Here is a 15,408-nt window from a genome sequence, read left to right as displayed (position 1 = left end):
AACATTTGTTCTCCCTACGTTAACACATTTATTGTGTGGATAATTGCCTGGGTTACCCAACTGAGTTGTCTGTGTACTCAAGTATTGTGACTTACCTAGAAATCATTAAAGTGTGCCTCAGTGTAATACTGTAATAAATGATTATTTATAGAACTTACCTGTGTGAGTCTTTTACTTATCAAATCTGTTGAGTTAACTGTGCTACACAACAGTGCCCATTTCCTCCTTAGTTCAGCCTTGTTGCTTGCTCAATACGAGAGTGGCTTTGCTCAACCAGGGTTATGAATATCCTTGCTAACCCTAGGCAACCTTTTCCAAGTCCTACCCCATGCAGTGACAAAAAAAAACCTCCAAACACTAAGCCAGCCCTCCATTCACACAACAGGGACTTGAGCAAAGGTGTTGGCATGCAAAGCTAAACAGGTTGGCCCACAAACCCGCACAACTTTCAGGTACACTTGTACACAATCTGCAATGGCCGTCAGGCTAGGGATTGGTCTACACCTGTTCAAAACACATTATACAGAGAAGGGTTGGGTTTAAAGGGAGCCCATCTGACCACAATGCCGTTTAGACCTTTCTCGTGGTTGCTCAGGACAAAGGGATGGCCCAAATACAAAACGGCCAAGAAAAGGACTTGAAAAAATACTTCAGTTCCCCAATGGCTACCAATACATTGGGGTACTAATGCAGCAAATTGATTTCGACCCCTATAGAGCAAACACCTAAAGTACAGCTGCCACAGTCTACTCCTTAAAACCAATGTAGGGTCATATAATACCCTAAAAAGTGGTATAGCCACCGTAGCTCCGAATTGTGAGTCTTTAAAAGCAGCCCTGTCCCAGGAGCCATAAAGGCTACCCATGGGTGCATATACTAAAAAAGTGTTGCAGTCGACGAGTCTGACCACAAAAGCGGTCAGATCCTATAAATTTAAAGGAGCAAAATGTTTTAGGAGGGGGGGGGGGGGGGGGGGGAGTTGCGTACTTAAAAGGCTCAGCAGAAGCACAACAAATGTCTGGCCTAGCAGTGAGGAACTAACACTTTTCACAAACCCCATGTTGGCATGGGTTCAGTAGGTTCTCCCAAGTGGAATCAAGTGCCGACAAGTCCCTCCATTGCATACATTACTTGCCTGGTGTCTAGACAGATGAAACCGCCTTGGGTTTAGCCACACCTACTCATTTTCCTTAACTTCACTTAGTCTGCCATCAGGAATGCTTGCACCTCTTTACAAGCTTATCGTGTTCCTCAGACCACACATATTCCCACTTTCTAGACTGTCTCAGACTTTCTCCTGTATATACTTTGTCATTTTGTTACAGATTAGCACATTATGCCATTAAACAAAATATGTATACAATAATTCTGCTTCTCCCTAGGGAGCTTAAACTGGAGTATCTTAATCCATTATAGAGCCTAGATTTCGCTCCTGTTGCGCAGCAGTAACCCATTGTTCTTGCTGAGCACAATCCCAAAAGTTCACAACTGCATTCATTTTGCCTTCCTCTTTTCTCGTGCAACTCTATACAAGTTTCTCACGTTAACTAGACTAGCAATCTCTGCACGAAAACGTATCCTGAAGATAAGTTAAGAAGTCCCACTGCAACTCAAATATAGATGCACTTCACAAGCTGGTCAGTGTGACCCCGAGGGTGCCCAAGATACCGAAGCATGCATTTGTCAAATCTGCAAATGTATTGCACGTATTGAAGCCTTTTACATTCCTTTTCAACAGTTACTAGGACGATTGGACAGCACTAACACTATGCTTCTAGTCAATACCACTGGGGGAAATCAGCCGCAACATCAAATGTGAACAACTGAAAAGAAACCGCATAGTAGAGTGCGAAGTGGCGGTACTGTGCGAAGAGTACAACATGCATGCCTTTAATTCCCCAAAATTCCAACTTCGAAAGAGGAAGCCAACAACGCAATCTGCATTTCCTATTGAGAGCACACAGTCCTTCATTCACGTGCAGCTGCAAAAACCATAATGGCATGGACAGATGGGTGTTAGTAGATTGCATCCAATCTTTTCCCGTCCAAGGATGAGTGGGTGGCTACTAGAAAAAGTAGGGTCTCAATTTAAAAAACCTAATTAAATCAATTAAGGACTTTAATTTAAAATGCCCCCCACGAGTTTACCCACGTCACAGCAGCAACAGGACTCCTGGCTAGTGTGTTTAGTAGAGCATGCAATTCAGTCTTACCCTCGTGAACAAGATCTTGCACGGACTGCGTCTTCCTCATTCCGGACGCCAAATGATCCACTGGAAAAGGCAATGCTCCTCGTCCCAAGCTTCCCCCAAACCCTGTGCTGCTTTCTGAGGCTGGTAACCTCTTCCTCTGGCTGCCGCCACTCGTGAAGGCATTTACACCGCTGGGCAGATTCAACTCAACGCCACCATTTTGCTGGCGTCCTTTGCCAGGTGTTGCCAGGGCTGTGGGCTGCACCCTCACCTCAGGTTCTATCGATAGGTTTGATGTAGAGCGAGAACGGCTACTGTAACAAACAAAAAAAGACACTGTAAAACGCACAACATGCACTGGAAATAAAAAGAAAAGTTGCAACAAGATCCAGTATCATGCTAAAAAGAGCCAGCAGGATTGCGTGCCCGACCATCTAACAAAGCCAACATGGTGCAATAGACCGCTTTGAGTTACTTGGGTGTGGACGCAAAGCTTTAAGCATGCCCTGCCTCCAACACACCTGTGCTGTGTAGATGGAAAACACTCAGCCAAGTGCTGCTTTTCCAGCTAAACCAGTTAACACAAGAAAGAAAACTAGAATTGCCAGCAAAGCAAAATAATGATGGCCATGGCTGGTCTAGTTACAAAAGAATTGGCGCTGGGTGTCAGTTATCTGCTGGGAACCTCCAACTTGCTTCCCTCAAAAAAGTACATGCATGCCATCAAAGGGTTGGTAAAGTGCTCAGAAAAGCAGTACCATCACAAACCTCAAAAGGGTGGGGAAACTATTAGAGAAAAAAGTCAAATAGATTGGAATGCTATCAATGGTATGAGATAAACCAGCTCAGGGGTGCAAAAGGAGTCTGTCGGTTCACAGAGAAATCTACCCAAAGGCACTAATTAGGCAAATAGCTGTCTGCAGGGGAAGTGGTAATGATTATTTTCCTGTCATTCGAGAAAAGAAACACTAGAGGGTTGAAAGCAAAAAATGCAGAGGCTTGCCATCTTTTATCCAAAGAAAAGTAAAACAGTTATTGGGATTCGAATCTTCAATCCTTTCTTAAACACCCCCTGGCGACAAATGAGGTATCAGAACGCTTCATACCTCTAAACTGTTCCAAAATAATTACTAATGCATAATACTAACCTTCAATCTGTTCTAGCCTTTACATAGGTCGCTATAATTAACCGGTTATCACACTACAAGTAACTCTATACCAACTAGAATTCCCCTGCCTCTTCAGCACCCCTCCCCACAGAGAGGTCTAGGGAGCATCAGTAAAGATGAATACCAGTGCTCATGGTAAAATGAGCAAAACTCAGCATTGCGTTGAGATTTTATGTAGCAAAGACTATCTGTCCGCTCAAACCCAGTGAAAGTGACCGTAGCACAGACAGCTGTCCAGGTCCAGTGGCATAACCAGCCGCCCAGCCTTGGGGGACTGGTTTATAGAGCAGCTAATGCAATGTGACAAGAGGTCTGGCGTCCTACTGATACCAACTAAAAGGCCTACTTCGGCTGGTTATAAAGTTGAATGCTGTAAATCCTGCAGTGTACAGTCTCTTGCATTTCCTTTATGACGTGACAAACAGCGCATCTGTCCAATTGGGCACCATCTTCGAGTTACAGAGGAGGGCAGACACTCACCCAAGTCAAAGCTACACATAGGAAATACATCAAGATCATACTAGAGTAACCAGAAAGTGACAAAGCAATGTTTGATCCAATACCTCTTAACCACTGCGAATCTCTGGTAAATTCTATTCCACAGAAGGGGACTAACAAGAAAAATCAGTCTTGCCCCTCCCCCTTCCAAACGAAGCCCAGGCTGAAATGCTTTTCCAAATGCGCCAGAACACCAGATGCATTTTAACTACACAAGGGTGACGAAAAAAAATCTAGTCCTCAATTATAGGGTGCTTGGAACCTACTTCTAGGAATACACCTTTCTCCAAGAAAATACAAAGGTCATGGCTGGGAATAGCTAATGCCAACAATTAACCACCGGGAATTCCTCTTGAAACGTTTTATTCCATCAGAATGTACATTCGCAATATTTTTTTGTTGTTGCATGGATGTCATGTGTAAAAATAGTCCTTTGAAAGTAATTCTTCCAGTTCATCTATGCGCCTAAAAATCATGGAAGCAGTTTATGATGAAGTCGTGAAAGACTTGCAGGGGATCAACGACTATACCTGAGCGATGCAGACTGGGACATGGCTAGAAACCGGGATGACATGCTGGCACTTTCATTCCTCTCTGCAATTCTGAGGGGTCCTTCTGTAAACAGAGAAATAAGATATCAATCCTATCCACCTACTAATGCACTCTTATGTATAGCGAGACACGAATTTATTTTTACACTACAGTTCATCTCCAGGAAAAACCTTTTCAGACACGTTTCTGATCGGGTATTAATGTAATCTTACCATCTTTTACTATTCATATACCATTTACCTTTAACAGGCTAAATTCTGTGCCCCGATTTCAAACCCAAACGACCATCCTTGCAATGAATGCGTCACTTTAAAAAAGGACATTGAGTAAAATATAACCCTGACACATGAACTACAGAATTCGCCACAAATTCCTGGCTTTTGGCCAATATGAAACGGCCAGCATAATACTGCATCAACTGCAGCACATTGCTGCAAAAGTCTTGCCATGAAAACTGTCTGCGACAACAAAACCCTTCCACTGGAAATTATGCTTTCCTTTGGGGGTCGGGCAATGATCGGCCTAGAATTTGGCAAGAGAGACTGGGTGTACTTTGCAAGCCAAGCATAATTCCCGAGGGAGAATCACCAAATGTCCTAAAACTGAGCTTCAAAAGGCTGGTATCTCCTTTGGAGGACATCTTGTTGCCCCCAGCATATGAAGTTACAGCCTATCACCAATCTATGGGGTAGGGTGACGGTAGGGTGGGGGCTTTATGCCTACCACAAATCCTCATGTTTTGTTTTCAAGTTGTCACTCCGAACACGTCAGAGTTCCCCTGAACTCAAATATTCTCACTTTAGCTTGTTCAAAAAACAAATGCAAATTGGTCACTAGAAGACATCCTAGCTTTTTGTTTGTTCAGTCCAGCAATGCTACCCGACAACAACCAATGTCCCAGCAAGACAATTCACTGTTTAACTACAGCAAGGTTGCCCATAGATTATCCTTCAGTCCACTCATGGCAGCCACAAACAATTTGATTTCTGGGGTGCAGTTAATAAGTACTCACTTCATGAATTTGCGTCATCATTTTTGCTGCTTTTTAGTCAACCTTTCACTTCCCCTTGTTGCTTGCCACTGATGTACAGCATGAGGAATTATTGGATAGACTACAGCAGTAAAGAAATGATTTGCTACATGGGTCGAATTTTACAACCCACCCTTTCATTTAGTTGGCTCTTTCTATACCTCTCCCTCTGCCCTAGACACTATCCTGCCTCACCCACCTGATTGCTGCGACTCACGGCTGGGCGAGCCGCACTGAAATAATTCCAGTAATTGTGTTCACATTTTAAATGTCACCATGAACTGAAAACAAACCTGGGAACCCATTGCTGCACAAGGTCTCAAAGTGCTGTTTTAAGAACATCTCTTGATCCGGAGTGCTGGGCACTTGGCTCTCCATCGCATTGCTGCTAGTATCTTCCTCCTCTTCCACCTGTTCCTCCAAGTCAGAGGAGATGCCATCCACGCTTAAAGGTTCGGTGCTTTCAGAATCTTATTTGTAGGCAATAGCAAAAAGGAAGGTCATTAAATATTCAGAGAACCCATACAAAGCCCACCTTTTACTCAAGCAAAGAGTTGAAACTTGCCCTAAAACACAAACTACCTTGGAAACCTGCTTGTGCAATAAAGTCTTCTAGAATATCCGTTGAACATTTCATGAAGTCTATAGATTAACAAAGCGCACTAACAGTAAAGAATACCTGTTTTACCAGTGCCAGGTGTTGTGCTTTCAGGCGCTCACCTTCATTCGGATGATCGGGGCTGGAAAGTCGACTGCTGCTGTAATCCATTGAGCAGGCGCTATCCGGGCTGTGCTTCTCATGACACCCATTGACTTCATACTCCCTACCAGATTTCCCCTGAGGGATTTCCTTAACTTGAAACTCACTGGAAGAAAGATTTAAGTGAAAGTCTCAAAGCTCAGTGAGAACCAAGAATACATTTCAGGGATTCATGCAAATCCAACTTTAGCTCGAAAGTCAGACTTCTCACATCAAACAAATTAAATGACGAAGCTCCATTTCCAGTAAGTGGAACAGTGATTGCCGTGCATGGGTCAACGTTTTAAACCCCAATGTTTAACAGTACCCAGATTATCATGACAGGCTTACAAACACCCATCAGGTCCAAACCAGTCCTTTTTTTACTAGAATTCGTTTTTCTTACTCTGAAACCATTTAATAAGTCAACAGAATCCCAGACGAGTCAATAAGGAATCTTAGCGATGTGAATCTAGAACTCGTTCTCAGTTTAAACTCTGCCACCAACTTCCTAACGAGACCATAACTCTGCCACCACCATTTGTGAAGTGGATTGTTGTGAATTAACAGTGACCAATATGGTATTCTGAATGAAATATTGTTGCTATAATTGCCAATTGCATGTAATAATTAAATGCAAATCTTTATGGAAATTGATTGTATTTATGAGTAATTGAGAAGAACACATGCAATTTGTTTGAGGGAGGATTCCCCATAGGAGGAGTGCATCCGGAGTAGCTGGTGGTCACAACAGGTCACATGCTTCTACTTTAGTTCTATTATCCCTTGGCCGGGGTTTAGATCTGGTTGCTCCTGAAGTACTACTGTGAACTAGGGTTCGAAAGAGTTTATGAACCTCTATTACAAAGTAGTGCACCTCGCCTTGTTTCTCATGACTCTGCTAACGCCATGCACCCATGGCGTGTCTCACTGGGGTGAATGACATGGTAAATAAAGTCTTGGGAAAACTTCACAGTAATTTGGTTTGTTAGTTTGCATTGGCCTTTGAAAAAAAATGTAAACGATTAAAAACAACTTACAGATGCTAACCTTTTTCCTTAGCTACCCCCCCCCCCCATCCTCTGCATGTCCTTACTACCTGCAGGTACATGCATGAAGTTTTTGGTAACGCATGTGCTGTTATATGCAGAGCATGGTGGTGGCTAAGGTACGATTACGTTCAGAAAAGATAATAGGGGTAGTCTTAGGACCATAACTATTCGCTTATGCACAAGCTCCCAATACAAATGGATCCATATATGTTAGGGGAGACAGCACTTAAAGCCCACCTTGGGTGAACAGGGTTACATTACTTCGGTTTAGCCTTAACCACACAAGGGGTTGGTAGAATGGTGAGCAGCCAGGCTTAGTCTAAGGAGGGAGGAGGGCTGTAGTGACATACAAAGAACTCAGAGCACACACTTGGTCCAAGAAAACAGTGATACACTTAAACGTTATATAAAAGTTATTTAATATATACACTAAGGCACTGTTGTGACTATCAAATCAAGTACTACAAAACAGTAAAACAATAGAACACTTGCAATATTCTGAATAAATCACAGATGTAGTTAAAGTAGAATAGCTTTTTCAGTAACAAATAACATAGTAAAATCATCAGAAACATATAGGCAAACTTTTCAAAACTCATAACTTTTAGTAACTTTGTTCCACCTTGTCTTAAAGAGTTCAACCCCATCTTACGAGAGTCTCACAATGTGACCAGGGTACGGGCAGTAAGCACTAAGGCATGAAGACTGTAAACGGTTCAGAGTGGCAGAAGACTCCACCAGGATCTCTTTTTGGTTTTACAGATAAGTAAAAGTTAGATTTCACAAGTCAAGGAAGTCAACAGGTTTCCTTGAAAGGTTGCCCCAAGGACCAATATCCGAAGTCAGGATTAGAGTGCAAGGGGAGCCGTGGAGGGTAGGAAGGTACCAGCTTCCTACAGCCCCCAAGAACACAGGATCGACAAAGCAGGCTCCAGGTAAGTTTACCAGTAGCAGGACAGTACCACTGATTGAAGACGCAGTTGGCTGCAGCACAGTTTCAGAGGTGAGGCAACAGCAGACCCAGTCGCACATTTCTCAGTCTTGGCGACAGAAAAAAGGGACTTTGGTGGATCTGGCGACAGCTCTCGTGCAGATCCTTTGCTGGGGGTGCAGAGACCCCCAGCAAAGGATCTTGGCGGTTCTGGCTGGTTGACGCCCTTTTCAGGCTTGGACGAATGTCGCGTTGGTAGACTTCTCCTTTTCTCAGTCCTCGGGAGAGGGCACTTTGGGGAGCTGGCTCGAGTCACTGCAGGCTTAGGATGCCCACAAAGTTCCAGGCGAATTTGCGCTTCAGTCAAGGATGCACAGCAGTGTAGCACAGGTTCCCCGTGTATTGGTGAATTGCAGGCCGTAGAGGCCGCAGCTCTTGCAGGGATTGTGCAAAATGCAGTTAGTCTTGGGACTGGCTAGGCCCACCAGTCCAACGGAGGAAGTCGTGTTTGGATCTTCCCCGTTGCTTAGAAGTTGAGGTTCGGATATCAGCGGTTACTCAGCAGGCTCAGGTGGTGGCTGGAAGTTGCTGGCGGGGTCCTACAGGCTGCTTGTTTGGAATGTTCTGTTCTAGTTGTCTGATTTTCAGCTCCAGGACTTGAGCCAAATCCACCAATCAAGACCCATGTACCATTCAAACTTGGTGGGTGGTTGTCAAATGGGGACAGCCAGCTTCCCAGTCTGAACTGGTTTCAGTCAGACTCACTGCAGGACAAAGACTAGGGGCGTTTCAGTCACCTCCCCCACTTCCTGTCCTGCCAGTCACTCCGAGACCCTTTGCAGGCTTTCCTTAGGAAGCCCGGTGAAGACAAAGACTAGAGAATCCTCCCCCACCCAGAAAAGTAGAAGACATCAGAAAGGACAAGTCATCTTGTTTAGAGCTTAAACTACAGCCACCGTTTTGGGTAATTGGTGACATGTGTCCACTACCGCAGCTGTAAAGGCAGCCTGCGTCAAAAGTCCATAAACTGTTGTGCAAAAAGGTACACTGCCATCATCCTAGACAGAGGACCTGTCAAAGTAACCAAAACGTTACTGGAGAGTCGAGAAAAGGGATACATGGGTGTCCCTCAGCACTTGCCATTAGGTGGGGTGTACTATTCTCACAAAAGAAAATACAGGTAGGATAAAAAGTATCCCCCTGCCCATGGTAACATCTGTTAACCAAAGGAAAATAAAGTGGAAGCTCTAGGAACTACCAGCAACACTGCACCGAAATTGCTGTTTGCTTTGCTGCAATAGTAAAAAGGTAGATGCCAGAAAAGTTGGAGGAAAGCATCTCAAAAAATAAAAATACCAAAAAAAGGTAAAAAAGGGTTCCCAGGATCAGAGTAAAAGAATGAGTGTGGAAGATGTTCCCACTCGATCAGGAGAATCAGTCAAAAAACCAGTGGGTCAGCAAAAACTGCTGGAGGACTTCGGGGGGTGGGGGGGGTGTTGGGGGTGTCAGAATTTCACACAGTTGCCTAGACCGACAGCATCTTTAGAAGACTACTCTTAACACGAAGTATATGGCATTTAGGTATCCCCAAGATGTAAGATTTCATTGGAAAGGTGAACATATGTATAGGATAAGAGAATGTTCATATTAGAAACACTAATTTTACCACTACACAATAAGTGACTGTAGTTGGATCCAAATACATGACTGAAAATGGCGCCAAGGTAGAATGCACACAGAACATGCTATTTGACACAAAAGGCTTGGTCTGAAGAAAAATGCATTTGAAATGTGCCATTCTTCGCTATACCACCTGACATTAGGCTGGGATTTGGCGTGCCTAATATGGTGCCCCAGTTCTCACATTTAAGCACAACTGTCTCGCCTTTAAGTACAGCATAATCAAGAGGTATCCACAAATGTAGCTACTGTAAATGGAGTCAGTGTGAGATTCAGCAGGATATGACGGTCTTCAACCATCCGACAGTAGAGGAGTTGACGCTCTTCAATACCTGGGCCACAGCACGCATGTAGTGGTTAAACGTGAGGTGAAATGATATTCCGTAGGTGTCCTCTACCTGATCTGAACGTCCTGACTTTTGCTATATCCATGCACACATTGATCCCATTGTGTGGCTTTCAGTGGTTCTAAAATGAGCACACAACAAAGGTCTGAAGAATGTTCAGAAAATCTGTATAAAGTAAGTCAACCCATGGTTCTTTGCACACAGGTATACAGCCCTAAATCGCTCAACAATGAAAACAGAGGGCAGTAGCTGCAGTGGTGGATTCACACTACAATGCTTTTTCATCACAGGCAATAAAAAAATAAAATGTATAGTGAAATAGCTGCTGTGACCCTATGCAGAATCTCAAAGCTTTCCACCACTTACCACCCTTTATTTTGAAAGACGTTTTAGGGCAAATGAACCTCATTTTTAAAGAAGAACAAATTACCTGGTAATGTTCTTTCGATTGCATGTTCCTCCCACATTTTCCTCATCTGATACATTTTCTGAAGCAGCTTATGCTGGATGGAATATATCAGCAGAGGGCGCCATGCATCGTGGACTATGCCCCTCAATGGCCTCTGTCCACTTTCGAGCAGGACGGCACTGACTGTATATGCAGCACGCACTGCACCAGTTGGTTCAGTTCTTAGTTTTTCCCCTCTCAGAAGCACAACGTTTGTAAGGCCATATGTCAGCCAGATGTTGGAAGAGAGGAAGGTGTAATACACAGAAATTCACCCAAAGAGGGGTAGGATGGGCAATGAGGAATATGTGGGAGGAACATCCAATCGAAAGAACATTACCAAGGGTAAGTAATATGTTCTTTGACTGGATTGTGCCCTCCCACGTATTCCTCATCTTTAACTCCCATGGCAGTATGATGCAGGAGGTGGGAACAGAGAATGTCCCATCATTGATGCTGTGCAAACCAGCCTTCCCAAACCTCACCTTGTGGCCTAATGCAGAGTCCAGGCAGTAATGTTTTGTGAATATATGAAGAGCACACCAAGTAGCAGCACTACTAATGTCCTGCACTGGAACCCCTCTGAAGAGCTGATTAAGTAGCCACACCCCTGGTCGAGTGCGCTCGTAAACACGGGAACGTCCTTCTCTGCTAAATTGTAGCATTCCAAAATGCAAAGGATAATCCAGTGGGATAAGGTTTGCTTGGTTACAGCTAAACCCAACTTGTGATCAGCATATCCCACACAGTTGGTCGTCTTGCCTAAGTTTCACCATTCTGTTAATGGTGAAGCTTAAGGCCCTCTTAGGGTCAAGACGATGAAACCGCTCCTCTTTGGAGGGATGCAGTGGTGTGCAAAAGGTAGGAAGCACAATCTTTTGTGCAAGATGAAATTCTGAAACTACCTTAAAATTAAGGGCTGCCCTCAAAACAATCTTCTCCTTGTAAAAGGAGGATTACAAGACAGTATCTAGCTCACCAACTCTCCAAGCCCAGGTAACGGCTGTAAAGAAGATAGTCCTGAGGGCTAACATCTTTAAGGGACCTGAATGACGGGGTTGAAATAGAGCTCCCATGAGAAATGTTAGTACAATATTCAGATTTCAGCCAAGAACAATAACGGAACAGGAGGGAAAACATGAGTTAATCCTTTCAGACACTGGATCACAAAAGGAATTTTAAAATGTGATCCCTGTTCTGGTGAGCGCTTAAAAATCGAAAGTGCTGCCAGGTAACCCTATGCAGTCGCAGCATGCAGCCTCCTTTGGGCTAAATGCAGCAAAAAGGACAGCACCACCTGTGAGACTCAGGAAAAAAAGGTCAACATTCTTGGCTCTACACCCGCTGCAAAACTTGTTCTAACAGCAGCAGTACAGAAACTGTGTTGCTGGTCTTCCAGCCGAAAGAAACACCTCTATTACATCTTCCAGGCGATTCCACTCTGTGTACCTCAACCGCTCAGAAACCAGGAGTGGTGGTTCAAAGTCCTGATCTCTTGGTGAAGAAAACAACCTCCCTCTTGTGAGAGCAGATCCTCTCTTTGTGGGAAGACGAATTGGAGGGCAGATGGACATTTCCAGGAGGTGCGGGTACCAGGTAATCCTGGCCCAATCTGGACCAATGAGGATCATGGTTTTTTTGAACATCCTCAAACTCGTGATGTGAGGAATGACGGGCACTGGAAGAAATGCGTACATGAGTGGAAAGTCCCAATACACTACAAATAAGTCTGCCAGAGCTCCTCTCGGAGGAAATTCCCTGGAGCAGAACAGGTTACAAGTCCTGTTGACACTGTACACGAACAGATCCACTTGAGGGGTTCCCCAAAGGGCAAACATCTCTTGAGTTAGCTCCCACTGGTGGGAAACTGCTCAGCCTGCTCAGAGCATCTGCCACCGTGTTCTTCTCTCCGACTAGTTGAGCAGCTGACATATTCCTTCTTGCAGTGCCCAAAACCAGAGCTGTATTGCCTCTACACAGTCCCTACACCACCTCTTTTGTTGAGGTAATGCATGGCCACTGATATGCAACACCACTAATGTGATTTACAGCATCAATGCCCATGCAGCAAGTACTACGTTGGCTAAACTAGAAAAGCAAAAATACGCTGGAATGAACATTGATGGAACATCCGAACAGGGAATATCAAATCTCCAGTGGCACTACATTTCAAAGAGGCACAACACTACATCGCAAATGAAATTCCAAATACTAGACAATATAAAAGAGAGACAAGGTACCAACATGGCCATAAGTAAACTTCTCAAACAAAAAGAAGCCTACTGGATAGAGAAACTTAACTCTTTACACCCAGGGATATGAACGAAGAATGTAACTATGCATGTTTTCTCTAAAACCAAAATCGGTCCAAAAAAGTATCTCTACAGCAGAGAGCACATTGGTGAACATTAGAGTGCAGAACTCATCAAAACATGCAACCAAGAGTTAATCAATAACACTTTGTTTATACCATGTAACTTCAGAGGAAACTATGCACTCTCCTCAAAAATGACATTGGCAGAAGCGACATTGATGTTGGCTTCCCCAGCACTAATTCACCTTTCATTTTGATTTTTCCTACATCAATCTCCGTATTTTTCCATAAGCATGACACCACACTAATTGACTTCAATCAACTTTAAAAAGTAACACTAGCACAAATTGGGCCATTTGCCCATCTTCTTGGATTTTTTTCGAAATATTTTTGAATTTTTATTTTCATACAGCAGGTTTAGTATTCCACTCGAACCTCTTATTGAAAAAACGAAATTTGCCCAATTCAAAATGGCCGTCGGCACGCAATGACATTGCGCTGATGTCATCACGTCATGCATGCCGGAGCCATTTTGCCCTATAAAAATGAGCAGAACGCAGACACCGCTTCCCTGGGACTATGGTGTTGTGCTGATAAACATAAGGAAATGAGGTAAGCTTCTATTCCTCTGAGGAACAAAACTGTAATTATGGACTCTTACTAAATCACTAATGTGGACAATTACTGAAACTAGCAAATATTTTGCCATGCAGGTACTTGAGCAAGACCTCCTGAACTCGATAACAGATACTAAGGTATGACTTGTTTGTACACTGTATTATAATACTGCAATCACATTGTTTGAACTTAGGAGCTTTAAAGAAACCGGGACATTAGTAATTACTTTTGTATTGCAGAAATATTGAGGGCATCAGAGTGAAGGAAATCAAACTTTGTCTAAAACCAAGTGAAGATAATTTAAGCCTGGCAGATAAGCACAAAGATCTTATAACTTAACACATGTTATTTAGTTAAAACCACCAGTTTGGAAACTATGTTTTTGTATATGTTTATTCTCATCTAGAAATTGTCCCTGAAGATGCTCTACTTTGACCGAAATGCATTGGATGCAATTTGCAACAGGCCCATCTCTTATCCCCTTTCTTTCTTGGAATAAAGACCTGTTTTTTTGCAAAAACTGGTAAATCTTTTGATGGATCATCATTTTTCAATATCTAAAAAATCACTACAACAGAAAGTGAAGAACCAAGTGGATTTCCACATAGGTCCTTCCAGCTGTCTGGGAGATTAAACCCAAACCAACATTTGGCTAATCTGTCATCATCAGGACATTCTTTCCCCGTAGAGAAGGCAGAAAGGCCATCAGCGCTAGTCTGACTGCCCTCGGCTCTAAAAGGTTCATGTGCAGTTTGGACTCTGATGCAGACAAACGACTGCGGATTGTCAGATCGTAGGTATGGGTTTCCTAACCAGTGAGGGAGGCGTCCATAACTACTGTTCTGTCCGGTCATGGTTTCCAAAAGGCTCTTTCAATACATTCTCCTTGCAGGCCCACCACAGGAGATCCTGTGCGACCCTGCTCAGGACCTGAAGGTCGGTCTTTCGGCCAGAGAACTGGGACCAATAGGGCCTGAGGGCCCACTGAAGAGACATTCTCAACTGGGCCTCTGCAACCACAAAAATGCAGGATGCCATGAGACCGAGCAATCTCAGAAAATCGGAGGGTGGCAGACAGAATTTTGAATCCTCATGAGCATCTGCCGAATTTGTTGAGCCCTCAACTCATGTGGCAAGGATTTTCCCATGGAAGCATCCAGGACAGCTCCAATGAACTGAAACCTCTGAGAAGATATCATATGGAACTCCTTGAAATTGAAGAAGCCCAGTCTGTGGAGAGAGTGTCAAGTGATGCAGAGATGTTCCAGGACCTGTTGGGGGAATGGCCCTGATGAGCCAATCGTCCTAGTAGGGCTAGATGTGAACCTCTACCAGGCTCCCCGGCCCCCTCACCAAGTTCTGCCACCACTTCCGCCATTAACTTTGTGAAAACCCTTGGGGTGGAGGTGAAACGGAATGGCATGACCCAAAATTGAAAATGAGAACTGCCAATGGCAAACCTCAGGTTCTTCCGGTGCTTGTGATGGATAGGCACATCAAAGTAAGTATCCTGAAGGTCCAATGATGCCATCCAATCCTGAGCTGGAGGTGCTGGAGGATCTGAGAAAGCGTGACCATCTTGAACTTGCCCTTCCTGAGGAACTTGTTTAAGCATTCCAAGTCCAAGATGGGTCTCAGTCCTTCTTGGGGATCAGAAAATAAGGATAGCACCACCCCCGGTTCCTCTCCACCACAGGTACTGGCTCTACTGCACCTTTCTCCAGCAGGATGGAGATCTCCTGCAGAAGGAGCGGATCCGGAACCTTGAGTGAGTGGCTCCCCGGTGGACAATCGGTAGGTCTTTTTAAGAAAGGGAGCCAGTAACCCTGGGCTACCGT

At 44.1% G+C, this 15,408-nt stretch overlaps 1 protein-coding gene across 4 annotated transcripts in view; it reads right to left on the bottom strand.

Annotated features, from left to right (window-relative positions):
- The window catches only part of MAPKBP1 (mitogen-activated protein kinase binding protein 1), a 787,404-nt gene that overhangs the window by 121,957 nt on the left and 650,039 nt on the right, over positions 1–15,408 (bottom strand). For 3 of the 4 annotated variants that reach the window (XM_069638801.1, XM_069638804.1, XM_069638803.1), the window contains 4 exons: positions 6,162–6,307; positions 5,735–5,911; positions 4,390–4,474; positions 2,214–2,506 (listed from right to left, as the gene is read on the bottom strand). In XM_069638801.1, coding sequence (XP_069494902.1) covers positions 2,214–2,506; positions 4,390–4,474; positions 5,735–5,911; positions 6,162–6,307 — 701 coding nt within the window. The remainder of the gene's footprint in view (positions 1–2,213; positions 2,507–4,389; positions 4,475–5,734; positions 5,912–6,161; positions 6,308–15,408) is intronic. The other variant, XM_069638802.1, reaches the window with a different exon arrangement.

This window comes from Ambystoma mexicanum, chromosome 14 (genome assembly GCF_040938575.1).
Source record: "Ambystoma mexicanum isolate Mex_15411 chromosome 14, UKY_AmexF1_1, whole genome shotgun sequence".
NCBI lineage: Eukaryota > Metazoa > Chordata > Amphibia > Caudata > Ambystomatidae > Ambystoma > Ambystoma mexicanum.
Note: the sequence above shows the minus strand (reverse complement) of the source record. Positions and strands in the feature narration are given on the sequence as shown.